This window comes from Spea bombifrons, chromosome 2 (genome assembly GCF_027358695.1).
Source record: "Spea bombifrons isolate aSpeBom1 chromosome 2, aSpeBom1.2.pri, whole genome shotgun sequence".
NCBI lineage: Eukaryota > Metazoa > Chordata > Amphibia > Anura > Pelobatidae > Spea > Spea bombifrons.
The window spans coordinates 106,192,069-106,205,393 of NC_071088.1; the positions used below are offsets into that span (position 1 = coordinate 106,192,069).

A 13,325-nucleotide genomic window follows, 5' to 3' on the forward strand; every position below is an offset into this window, starting at 1 on the left:
CTCCAGTTTCTATGGTGATAGTCTATCAATGTATGCTTTTGCCACATGACAATTAGGCATTTCCTAGAAATTATGAATGAGACAAATTTAGGCATGGTTAAATCATTATTTTTGACATGAGTATGGGAATGCAACAGTACTAGAATACTGTTTATAATGCTGCATTTATTTATCAAGATTTTGGCACAATAATTAGTGTGCACTTAATTATCAAAATTCAGAGCAGTAGGTGGGACAGCACCTTTAAAAGCAAAAAGTAGATTTACTGCAAACCTAACTTTTGTCAATAGGACCCATACATTTATAATGCATGTGGAGTTAGCGATTCATTTTTGTTGCTAAACAGTAACTTCCTTAGCGTGCAACCTGATGGCATTTCTTACCCAACAGAGTCTCATATATCATGACATACAGGACTAAATAAATCAAGCAATTTGTCCACTTCAATCACTGGACTTTAGACATTAAACTAAAAGAAAAATGGCGAGTCATGTGGTTTACTGAGAAAATGTGGGATCTGACATCTTCTAATTAAGAATGATGGGTCCTTGGTTTTATTTTTTCATTAGTTTTTGGTTTATATATAATTCATTGTTAGCATTTGATAAGATGTGAAATACGGCAAATCATAAACTCTTTGATACAAGGGCTGCTACAACAGTATGTGGTTTATTTACGAATAGTCAGAAACTCAAGAAACGAAAGAGCTGTTTGTATTATGCAATATCCAGAAGCAAGTTGGGCAGAAACCACGGTCCGGTACCACAGTCCAATTCTGTAAAAAGTTGTGCGCTAAAATTACATACAGCAGACTCCCTTACTAATTCAGGGCAATAAAATATGAAAATCATAATTTAATTCAGAAATCATAGTCTTCATCCTGGCCCATACTATCTGCACCCTGGGATTTACAAGTGAACCTGTAAATTTGGGTACAGACTATGGAGTCCTAAATACTTTCCCTCTATAACACTCCCATATACTGTCACAGTATATACACCGAGTATAAACGTTAATAATACTTCATTTGGTAGACACAATCTGCACAATTAGAATTACTGAGCAAAATACAAAGATGTTCATCCAGAATGAGAGTTCATAAACCTAACAGAGTCACTTGTACGTTGAGAGGACTCTATATGTATATTTATAAGGACCTCTAAGCAGCCATTCTTTTAAAATACTATTTTTGTACAGTTACAAGGTTTATGATCATTACATAAGTTATGGTGGGTAAAAGGTGATGGAAACCCTTCCACTTAAATTTAAGGGGTAGTAGAAGTATTATTAAACACTCATCTACACACACCAGACAAGCCAGAAGGCTTGCTTTTCCCTCAGAAATCTCATGGTGCTTTCACAACCACAAGGGATTCTGGGTAGGCACATGCAAACAAGGTTAACAATTAAGGTTTATGATCAAAATATAGGTTGCATTGGTCTTTTATATATTGACAGATGGGTAAGAAATATTAGAATTTCTTATATTGAAGGATTCTGCAATTGTGTCCATTGCAACAAGTCAGTTCTATATAATGCGCCATTAAATGTGAGAGGACTTTTGGCAAATCTCACTAATTTAACTTCACATTATGAAGGACCAGTTGAGCCATTGTTGCAGAAGAAACTGATTGGGGTTGTCCTTTCATTATTTATAGGGTAGTTCCTGAGTTGGAGTGTTTTTTTCTGCAGAATTCTGCAGATTCCACTTTGGTGAATGTTTTTTTAGAGATTAATATAAAGAAATAATATAATAAATGAAACAAAGAACTGAGTCTCAAATGAAAATGTTGTAGGTCTGTACATCTTAATTATATTGTTTTAGAAACAAACATTCTATTATATCCCTTAATATAGAACAAAAATAACTATTGTTGCCACAGAACAACAAACTAGTATAGGAAATTGATATTCTTTCAGTGATATGTTTACCAATAAATCCTACAGAAAATAAGCTCCCTTTTTGTACTTTCCATTGATTTACATGCAGGTTCTAAGTTCTAACAAAGTATTACAAATAAATGAGTCTGTAGTTTTATAACCGTTTACGTATTATTGACATGCAAAAGGTTAATAGTGTGGTATCTGGGAAGGACTGCAATGATCCATTCAAATGCATCACAAATTACAATGATCATCAGACCCACTACAAACTTCAGGTTACTCAATATGTGGTCCTCAAGGGCCTCAACTGGATAAACGGTTGCCTTGTACGTGTAGTAAATAAGATTATTAAACGCCAAATGAAATAGCTATGGCACAAAAATACACATATGAATGGAATCTTATTACATATATAAGTGCTGAATACATACAATGAATAATCATTGTGTTCGAAGATTAACGTTGACGGCTGTACATGAAGAAGCCTGAAGCACAACTATGCATATAAACATTATACAAGCTTGGACAAACACAGGATGCACTTCTTTCCTGCCTACCAAAAAGCAAAATAAATACAAGTGCACGACTTCTATTTAAAATAAAGAGGTGGGGTCAATTTTTTTTACACAATATACTAAATACAATCACCAAATATTATCTATTAACACCAATAAATTGCTATTAAAGTATGTGTTTTTTTTTACTTAATATGTCTGTAAACTACCTTACCCTAAAGCTAATAGTAAAACGGTTCTATTTTTACACTGGTATGAATAATTCTTAATAAGAACATTAAATAAATGTTAAGCATAATATATATATATATATATATATATATATATATACACACACATACTGTATATATTTACAGTAATACAGTATATATGCCGTGTTTTGAAGGTGATATTAAAATATGTATAGCAATAATCTAGTAGTATGAAAAAATATAAGAAAATATGAATAAGAAAAATATGAATAGTATCTGATCATATAAACAAAAATCAATTATGAAGTGAAGCTAGTGATATATTATGTACAAATACAGGTATAGATATTTTGAAACTTGGAATCAGGTTTTGTCCATATGATATGAAAATCTAAAATGCAGTAGTAAAAAGTAGTAAAAAAGCAGACTTCCGGGTGTCTTTCGGGGCCAGCGGGGGACATCTACGCAATACGCGTATACAACGCGTATACAAGTTGTATTGCGTAGATGTCCCCCGCCGGCCCCGCAAGACACCCGGGAGTCTGCTCCGGTAAGTCCGGGGGGGGGCAGAGGACAACCTCCCATGCCGCCCCCCCCGTGGGAAGTGCTGGCAGGGGAGGCTGTCTGAGCGTATCGGGGAGTAGGATGCAGGTCCCCTGCACCGCTGCGGGGGATCTGTATCCTAACCCTGCTGCCTGCCCGGCGCCCGGGACTGCATGTCCCGGGCGTCGGGCGCTAGACCCCGAATATAGGCCGCACCCCCACTTTAAAGACTTAAAGTGGGGGAAAAAAGTGCGGCCTATATTCGAGCCAATACGGTAAATCTGGTTGAAGAAAGTTTGGTTAGAGAAATGTTAAGTTAAAGAAATGCTGTATGGAGTTTCATAAATATGGCCAAATGTGCCATGCTCGAGAGGTAGTTAAGAAGGAACTTTCTATTCCGTGGTTTGCACAGGTAACAAAAATATCATTCCTTGAGCTACGAAGTAGGTTTCACCTGTAGGAAATGGCCCATTACTGAAAGCAAAAATGTGGGATGTAATATAAAATGTTGACAGTTAATATCTTCAATGAATGGTTGTATAAATTTTCAGCATGAATGCTATCGTCGGTAGAATGCTCATACACAGAGAAATCAGATTGCTTTTTAGATACTCAGCAAAAGTGCTATGAGTTGTGTTTCTCTCAGTTCAGTTCTAGATCAATACAAGATCCAAAAACAACATTTATAATATTTTTCTTTATATATATATATATATATATATATATATATATATATATATATATATATAATTTTTTTTCTATATAACTCTACTGCAAATATACAACAGATACTTGAAAGGTATCTGCTCATCTTAAAAGTAATTTATTAAAGAATAAGGATCAAAGCACACGCTTGTCATAACAATTGCAAAGACTGTTCTTTTGGGCTGAGGAAATAATATGAGAATTTTAAACTGGCACAAGAAAAACCTTCTCATTATAAAATCATGTCATTTATGCACATGAAAAATAGATTACCGTTTTTGTTTTTTTTATTTTTTTTAATACAATTCCAGTCCAATAAATGAACAAATGTTTACATGTTGTCAACTACATTCTATGCCATAGTGTTTAAACATACATTGCGATGTTGAAGTTTGTATTCTTCCATTGGCTTTTCCTATCATCCTAAATACCGCCAATTTATAAGACGTTATTTAGTAAACGGACATCTTGGCCTTTTCACTTAAATCTACTGGGTGTTAATTGGTGAACTTTTGTTTTATGTAAACCTGGAATGTTTCTTTTTTTCTACTAAAGCATTAAACACTGTGTTACTGAGAAACCAAGTGACAGGTGTTTTACACATTCACTTAGATAATTCACCCTATGTACTGTAATATTACATTGTGATAACGCAACACTGACTTCAGATCAAGGACTGTTCAGATCCAACAATGTTCACTCTTATGCAATGGCGTATTTAATATATATGAATTTGGCACCTACGCAAAAATATAATCATAGTACTATTCTCCCTTTTGCTGAAATAAATATATGGGTCTCGCTAACAAATGCAGGTGGGTTTAACATTTTTAGAGAGAACTGTGTTTCTGTCAAGAGAAGCATATTGTGTTTTGATATGTTATACATCCTGTTTTTCATGTAAGGAAAAAGTTCGGATTAATTATGAACACTTCCTGGTAAATGACTGACGTTAACAACGGTAAGGTAGGTGTTTGATCTCACTACAGCAAGGAATGGGATGCCCCTGTGAAACAGTAACAGCAGCAGGACACGAAAATCAGCTACCGGATGCTTAAGTAAATGTATATTTAGGTAACTGTTCCTTCCTATTCAAATAATATATTGTTTTAATTATTTGGCTACGCAGACTCTGCGTTTTGTACAATGAGTAATTATGGACATTAAATAAGTTATTTACCTTTAATGCTTTATTTATTAAGCCTTTCGTTGTTTATTTCTTAAAATATTACAAAAATACAGTTTTGGCTTGACAGACTATTATTATTATTACATATTGATTTATATATTGCCGGTGTATTCCGCAGGGCTGTACAGCGGGATCCTTTATCTGACATTCTATATATGTACTCAATGCACATATTATTTACATGGCAATTACAGAATCACCTTATACCTCTTTATTCGCATCACTTCCATCTCTCCTGGGCGTGGGTTTGTGGCTTAAAATAATTACCTAAAGCAGATCATTTGTAAAGTAAGAGGAATTCTTCCATTTTCACTTAGACCATCATGTTATGTTTATCAGTTCACTCCAGTTAATTTCAGTTTCAGTAGCTGATATGTAAATCAGGAAGCTCATTAATAAATTCAAATCAGGGTGGGTTTTAGACATGTCCATACTGACATAAACATGTTTTGTTATACTGGACATACAGTATATATATATATATATATATATATATATATATATATATATATATATTTTTTTTTTTACACAGCTGTTTGTCACATGCTTTCAATACCACAACTATTTCAAGCTTCCATTCCACCCCCTGATTCTGATTGGCTACTCAACAGAGGTGGACTTAGCAAAAGGTCTTTAAAGACAGTAGGTAATTAGTAGCTGTGCCACCAATGCCAGGTAGCTCGAGGTTAAATTCTGTGTTTAAAAGAAATAAAATATGCAACACGGGTGCGTAGTACCATAAAGTAACCAAATGGAGATATCTCATTAATAATGCACATATAAACATTATTGTTAATCTTAAAGATTCGTTGTCACAATTGTTGTTAGGCATAAAATAATAAAAAAAGAAAACCCTACCTGCGATATTGATATCCGTGTTGAAGAATTTGCATCTTTATTTCTAACCGGTGCTGAAAAACTGGGACATCCAATAGTTTCTTGAGGAACAGTCATCATATTTGATGTAGGCTTCAAGTACACCACTTCAGTGTGGGAGGAACTTAGGGGCAAGCTGGTTTGACAATCGAAATACATTGGAGATATAGCAAGCGATGGGCCACTTACAACATTCATTGCATTCCTTTCCTCTACTTCGCTTTGCACCAGCATAATCTCATTTTTGTTTAGTTTTTTCTTTTTTACTTTCATAAACGGAGGCTCTATAAGTTTATTGTTATATGGTGTTAGTTCTTTGGTTTCCTTTTTACACAAAATAATTATTGATACTATTGCAGCAAGCAATACTATGGAAATTGTGATTAAAGTGACAGTAACCGGCAAATAAACATCCCAATCCTTGTGTTCTCCAGACAAACTTGTCTCTCCTTCCGGAAGACAAGCAGTGTTTATTTTGATAATTAGCTTTGCTATAGTTGAAAGTGATGGTTTACCATTATCTGTCACTTTGACAATGAGTTCTACAGGAGAAATATCTTCCCAATAAGGATTTCGAACTTTGATCTCGCCAGTCACCGTGTCCAGGTCAAAGAAGTGCTCTTCATTCCCTTGTAGAATTTCGTATGTTAGTCGGCCACTTTCGCCAAAATCAATGTCCATTGCTTTTATTGTGCTGACAAGGTATCCCATTCCTGCATTTCTAGGGACGTGGATCTCTGCTGTATCATTCTGCAAAGTTGGCAGTACAATGATGGGTGCATTATTGTTAACATCCAATATGGTCACTCTCACTGTAGTGTTACTTTCTAGAGGAGGGGAGCCTAAATCTTTTGCAAGCAATTTAAATTCAAAATATTTTGTCAATTCATAATAAAAAGTCCTTAGTGCATAAATTGCCCCATTTGCAGGGTGCACGGAGACATAAGTGTAGACTGAAACACCATCAATATACGATGGCAAGATTGAATAAGAAACAGTGCCATTTGGCCCTAAATCTGGATCATGGGCAACAACTGAGCCTAAATACTCCCCAGGAATATTGTTTGCAGACACCTGCAGCACATACAAAGATTTAAAGAAACGTGGTAGGTTATCATTTTCATCCATGATTTTCACAATAAAGGATTTTGTGGAATTTAAGGAAGGGCTGCCATTATCTTGGGCAATTATTGTCACATTGTATTCATCTTGCACTTCACGATCAAGAGGCCTGCTGGTTATAACAGTGTAGAAATTGTCATAATTATCTTCAAGTTTGAACGGCTCATTGCCAATGACCCGACAATGCAACTGACCATTCTTTCCGGAGTCCTTATCGGTAACCCTAACTAATGCAATAACTGTACCAGGAGGAGATGCCTCACTAATTTCACCTGGCCGTACCGATACAAAACTAATTGTTGGGGCATTGTCATTTTGGTCAGTAATTTTTACCGTTACTTTGCAATGCACAGGTATTGGGTTAGGTCCTTGATCTTCAGCCTGGACATCAATTTCAATGAGTCCATTTTCTTCATAATCTAAGTTACCTTTTACTTGTATTATACCACTTTTGGAATCAAGTGAGAAAAGTTCCCAGATGCGATCAGAAGCATAACCACTGAATGAATACAAAATATCCCCATTGGTGCCTTCATCTGCATCAGAGGCATTGAGGTCAATGACAATTTTACCTAATGGAGAGTTTTCTTCAATTTCAACAGTATAAGACTTGGATTCAAAAACAGGGCTATTGTCATTGGAATCAATAACTTTTACATTTATTAGCAGGGTAGCTGATCTAGGAGGATTACCACCATCAACAGCAACCAAAATGAGTCTGTGATGAGATTGCTCTTCTCTGTCCAGGGATTTCTCAATAACTAGCTCAGGAACCTTTGTACCATCACTCCTGGATTTTATATCCAAGGAAAACAAACGATGATCACCATGCATGATCATGTAAGTCTTCAAGTCATTATCTCCTAAATCTGGATCTTGTGCTGTTGTCAGAGGAAATCGTGTCCCAGGCAATGCATTTTCTGAAATCTCAATATCTATCTGCTCAGAGGGGAATTTGGGTGAGTTATCATTAATGTCCAGTATCTCTACTTTAACCATACATATTTCTTTATCATTGACAAAGACTTCTAGAGAAATCAAGCATTTGGGACTTTTCTTGCATAGCATTTCCCTGTCAATCCTCTGTTTTGTGAACAATAACCCACTATCCTGATCAACACCCAGTAATTGCGGGGCAGAATTCTCCAACAATCGAAAATTAGGCTTCTTTCCTTTTTCTGGCAACTCCAGATTACCATCATTATTAATATTGCCAAGGACAGCCCTTGCCCCTCTCTCTTCTAAAATTGAATAATTTAAAGTACGTAAAGAAAGGGCAAGACCCCAGAGGGAAAAGACGGAACAGATGAAGAGGAGCATCCCAGTGGCCATCTGTTTACACATGCTAACTTTATTGTCTTCCCTTTTATTTATGTCATGTCCCGGTTGAAAAAAATAACACAATATTAGATCAGTGGTTTCTGTTTCCTTGAAAATTTCATTTTCTCGATAACATTGTGAAAACAGATGGAAATTTTCCTTTGTCTTAGAAAAGTAGACAAGCCTTAGTCTACATGTTCAACTTGGAGGCAAAGTGTGAATCGTAAAAAAAAAAACAGGTCCATATATTAAACAATCAAGAATGTTAAGATTTTTGACTGTGTCCATAATTGAATTATGAAACATACAACGTTTTTAAAAGATTCAGAAGTGCCCATAACACATCATATTCTTTGAAAATAGCTTTTCAATATGAATGTCTAACATAGATTGTCTGCCAGCTGTCCTCCTAAAAGCTGTCAATTTTTATTTTCCTTCACATTATCTTTATTTGCAAGCAGGAATTCATGAATATTAAATAATGCAGGGATTTGCAAGCTATCTGGAGAAAATCCAAAATGCAAGCACCCATCAAAGTTGATGATCAATTGCAAAGTATTAAAATCACAGATTGGATTCAGTCATTTCACAGTTGGGCTTTCTCTCTCTTCCTCTCTTTCTGTAAGGCCAGTAGCCACATCAGCTTACAACTGACAATTGTATTCAGTTAAATTCCAGTTTTCAGTCTGCAGTCTGGAACAAATCAACGGGTAAACCATGGCTGGGCGCACAGATTATAAAATAGAAAAAAAAAGAATCACAGTTGAATAGAGAACAGTTGCTGCATTCATTGCTAGGTTTTGTCAACTGCTCCGTTTTCATTTTTCGATGAGCATTGCCTTCTTATCACTTCCTCCCTAAAGTCTTCAGCATTCAGCTGATCTATCCAACACAAACTTAAATCCAGAAAATCCACATTTTAATACATCTGTATAAATATACAATGATTGCTGCGCATGATGTGTACATGCAATCAATAGCTACAATGTCCCTACGGACTCCACATTAAAGCAGGATCAGCAGTGTTGTGTGCTTCTGAATGATTAGCTTGTAAATATATCTGGAATGTATATATATATTTTTTTTTCTGCTTATCTTCACAGGCAAAGCAATAGACGATACAAAGAATTGAAATCATTCAGCATCTGGTGAGCTTATAGTTAATAGGACATTTAACTTCAGGCATTGAAGATCATCAAATGCTTTGATGTAAACGTAACTAGTTGCTTGTGTTCTATATTCTCTCACAGTACAGATCCAAAACTATATCTAAATGTAAATATTTTTTTCCAGTTCTGGAGATACCAAGGATTGAATCAGTGTTACTTACACTAGCGTCCTTGCAAGAGAGATGCAGAGAAGCTACAAAGCACAGCAATCCAACCAGTCCTGAGCATTATTAATTCTCTTCAGCTTACGCATGTAAACGCCAGGGATCTTGTTTTGAAATAATAAATCACACGATGAGAAAACCACGGAAGAGATTCCAAAAAATCAATGGTGATGTGTTGTTTTCTCCCCCCTTCAGCTCTCTTTTTGTGTTTGTTAAAGTCCACAATGCAGTTAATTTTGCAATCTGCTGCAGCCTTTTGTATTTGCCTCTGCTGGTACTTCGGTCGTTCAGCCACAGCATTCAGGAAAATTTTGCACTACGGTACATTACATTTGTTATAAGGGAATTCAGCAAAAGCTTAGCAACATATTGTAAGTTGCTAAAATTCAACAGTTTAGAGGCGTCTTAAATCCTCTGATCCTCCATTTGCCATACGCCAACCTTCACTCTGTTCTTCTCTTTGACTGACTTAATTTCTTCTTTTTCTTTCTCTCTCTTTTTTTTTTCTTGAGAAAGCCCAAACATAAAGATCAGCTTATTACTGCCACCTACTGGTTTTCTCTTTACAATGTACTTGTTTGATAATAAACCTGGTTTTATCATCATACTATAGATATACCCCAAGTTATCGATTTGTAATCTATATATATATTTTTTTTACTTTAGCTGTGAGATTTGTGTTTTTATTTAATATTTAATATTCACTTTGCACTGAATCATTTACAATGCCAACACATCAGTCTGCTATGATAGAACATCCATGAGTTTTAACTAAAAAAAACTAATAATAATTTACATTTCATCCTTCCTTTGGTTTTGACTACCTCAGTAAGAGATCGTGCATGTGCCCAGAGCAAGGTTAGATCAATTTCAATTCCAAGGTGCATTAACTGTTTAACCTCTTTAAAGGTGCTAGGAGGGGGCAGGGTGTTATGATGCAGTGCAGATGAACACTCAGAAAGCCAATGTGACAGCGACGTTCGTGTTGGCTTGCACAAAAACCTGGCCTCATACAATGAGATTTGGCATCTGGGGTTATAAGAGCAAGCAATTAATTTCCCTCTTAAAGTTTAATGTGCCATGTCCAAATCAGATTCTCCTCCTATTCACTGTTATCAATGCAATGATTGTTTTAAACTGCACATGTCGCATTTCATAATGTGGCTCCGAAGATGTCCTATCAAACTCAGCCCTGGCTTGTTCTGGATTAATTTATATTCTGAAAACAAATCCAATCTACACACATATACACTTTATTATTGTGATCTCAACGTTTACTGGGTTTGGCGCAGCATTGAGTTCTAAAATAAACTAAATTTGTCTGGTAACTGCACATTCTGCCATATACATGCTATTTGCTGCATAGTGATTCATTGGCTAGTCTATGTGTTATAGGTTACTTGCAGTGAGATGGAACTGCTATACGCTCACATGATAGGTTTTTTTTCTACGAGATAAGCAATTCTTTTCCATCATTTATACAATTTATCTTTGAAAGTCTATTTCAAAGACTTTCCATTTATCTAGGAAATTCTATTACGGAAAACAAGGATGGAAAAGAAAAGATCACCAAAATGAAGTTAGAAGAATCTAATTGTGTTCTTACAAGAAGCCAATGTAGAAGAGCTTGTAATGGGACCAGTGTATGCATGTGTAGGCTGGCCCTTTGGTTTCTATCACCCTAAATCTGGTAGTTCCCCCCCCCTATATGCTTGATTACCAGTATAGTAGAATGCATTAGCTTGGTGGCCCCAAAGATTTCTTGGTCACCTATATTGTAGGGGTCACCCAACTATGCTCACAGTGTTAGTATACACATGCACAACAGGTGCCATTCGACAATTATTTATTGAACCTGTAATGGCACAATCCTACTGGACAGTTGTGTTTGGCTCAAAATGATAAAAACAGGGAGCTAAGCAAAGTTCACAGAAAAAAATGGAGGCAGAACTTTAGTAACATGTAGTTATTAAAATACAGGTATTAAAACCCAGCATAAGCACCAGTGTTTTGTTAATTAATTTGAGGTTGCGGTTGGTATATATCAAAACAATCACAAATAGACTCTAGAAAATGAAAATGATACAGCAACGTTGCAGCGTCAAATTGAAGTGAGTGTGCAAAAAAACACATCACACCGACAAATGACAAAAACCTCTTCTAAATAATTAAGGACCCTGTTGTATTTCCATTGTTAACATCTTAGGCTATTACAATGACCAGATGGCCCCTTTAACCAGGAAACTATAACAAAACACATCTTCCAAGGCGATGTGAACTAAAGTACAAAAGTGGTGTAAGTAATTTCCTATATGTATCCCCAGGAGATTTTATCGCCTAAGTAAGTTGTCAAATGTTATAACACGTATTGATAAACCACACAATTAAACAACCCCACTATAAAGGTCAAGCTTAGCCAATACCAGTATGAAATGCTCAAAATTGGACAGTTAAGGTTCCGATCTCTTAACTGTTGAAAAAAAAAATGCTGTTGGAAGGAATAACACTCATTGATTAATCTACTCACATTATCATAATATACTCCTGTCTTATTTACTCTACTATGACATGTACAAGGTACGTTTCACCAAAGAGCCTGCAAGATCACGAACAACAATGGGAAATGTAAACCTTACCGGGTTACATTGGAAATAAAGTAAAAGTTTAGTCAATGCACAAATAATTCCTATATTATCCCTGACTATAAAGAATTATTCACATGTGCACTCCCCAGTACTGAAAAATCAGAGGAACATAAAGCAAAAATCTAGTGAAATGTAAATACTTAAATCGGTAAATTGAAATGATCAGATTATGCTAAGAAAGTTGACAGTGAATATACATGTTATATTTGGTAGTTGTTATGTGTGTAATCTGATTTATTGGAAAATTATGTTTATGGCTAATCGACTGTAGTCAGATACGTGTTAGCCTGAAAAGTGTATATCATTAAAAAACGTTTTACAACTGTTGGATTACATTAGAAGCAATATCCCAAACCAATCAAGTAGCAAAAGGGGAACAACATCTCTGAATCCGACTGATTTTTTTCTTAGCCTATCTTTTTAATTTTTTTTTTCTGGCATACTCTATTTCAACCAACACAGTGGATTTTGAAAAATACATTGTTGCTGGGTAAGCAACAATAATCACAGTTAACCTTCTATGTGCCAAAGGGCTAGCTAATACATTGCAAATCATTGGTTATTTGTCTAATATATATATATATATATATATATATATATATACACACATATATCAGTGTCAGTAGATATATATATATATATATATATATATATATATACACACACACACAGTTACTGCTTGCACAAAAAAAATCAAAATGATCAGAGTAAGGCATAAACGTCACAGTCATAACTCATTGGAGAAAAATCAATATTTTCAATACGTGTCAAAGATTAAATTAATATCAGGTAAACAATTCACTGCCTCTGACACAAGTATTATGATTACTTTTATCCTCTAGTATGAATATCTTTTAAGAACCTAAATATTCAAAGCTGGGTTCTGCAACATATCGCACACTCCTTCAAGTGAGAAACCCTGAACATTACTGACCAGTGATGTGACCATATTCTATATTGATGTGTCTCTTACATGTATTTTTTTTAATTTAAAATATACAT

At 35.2% G+C, this 13,325-nt stretch overlaps 1 protein-coding gene across 3 annotated transcripts in view; it reads right to left on the minus strand.

The window, feature by feature from the left end:
- The window catches only part of PCDH17 (protocadherin 17), an 85,502-nt gene that overhangs the window by 66,504 nt on the left and 5,673 nt on the right, over positions 1–13,325 (minus strand). For 2 of the 3 annotated variants that reach the window (XM_053455446.1, XM_053455444.1), the window contains exon 1: positions 5,886–9,627. The exons of the other annotated variant lie outside the window; for it this stretch is intronic. In XM_053455446.1, coding sequence (XP_053311421.1) covers positions 5,886–8,369 — 2,484 coding nt within the window. In that variant the 5' untranslated portion in view covers positions 8,370–9,627. Of the gene's footprint in view, positions 1–5,885; positions 9,628–13,325 lie in introns of those variants that run through there. 3 annotated transcript variants of the gene reach the window in all.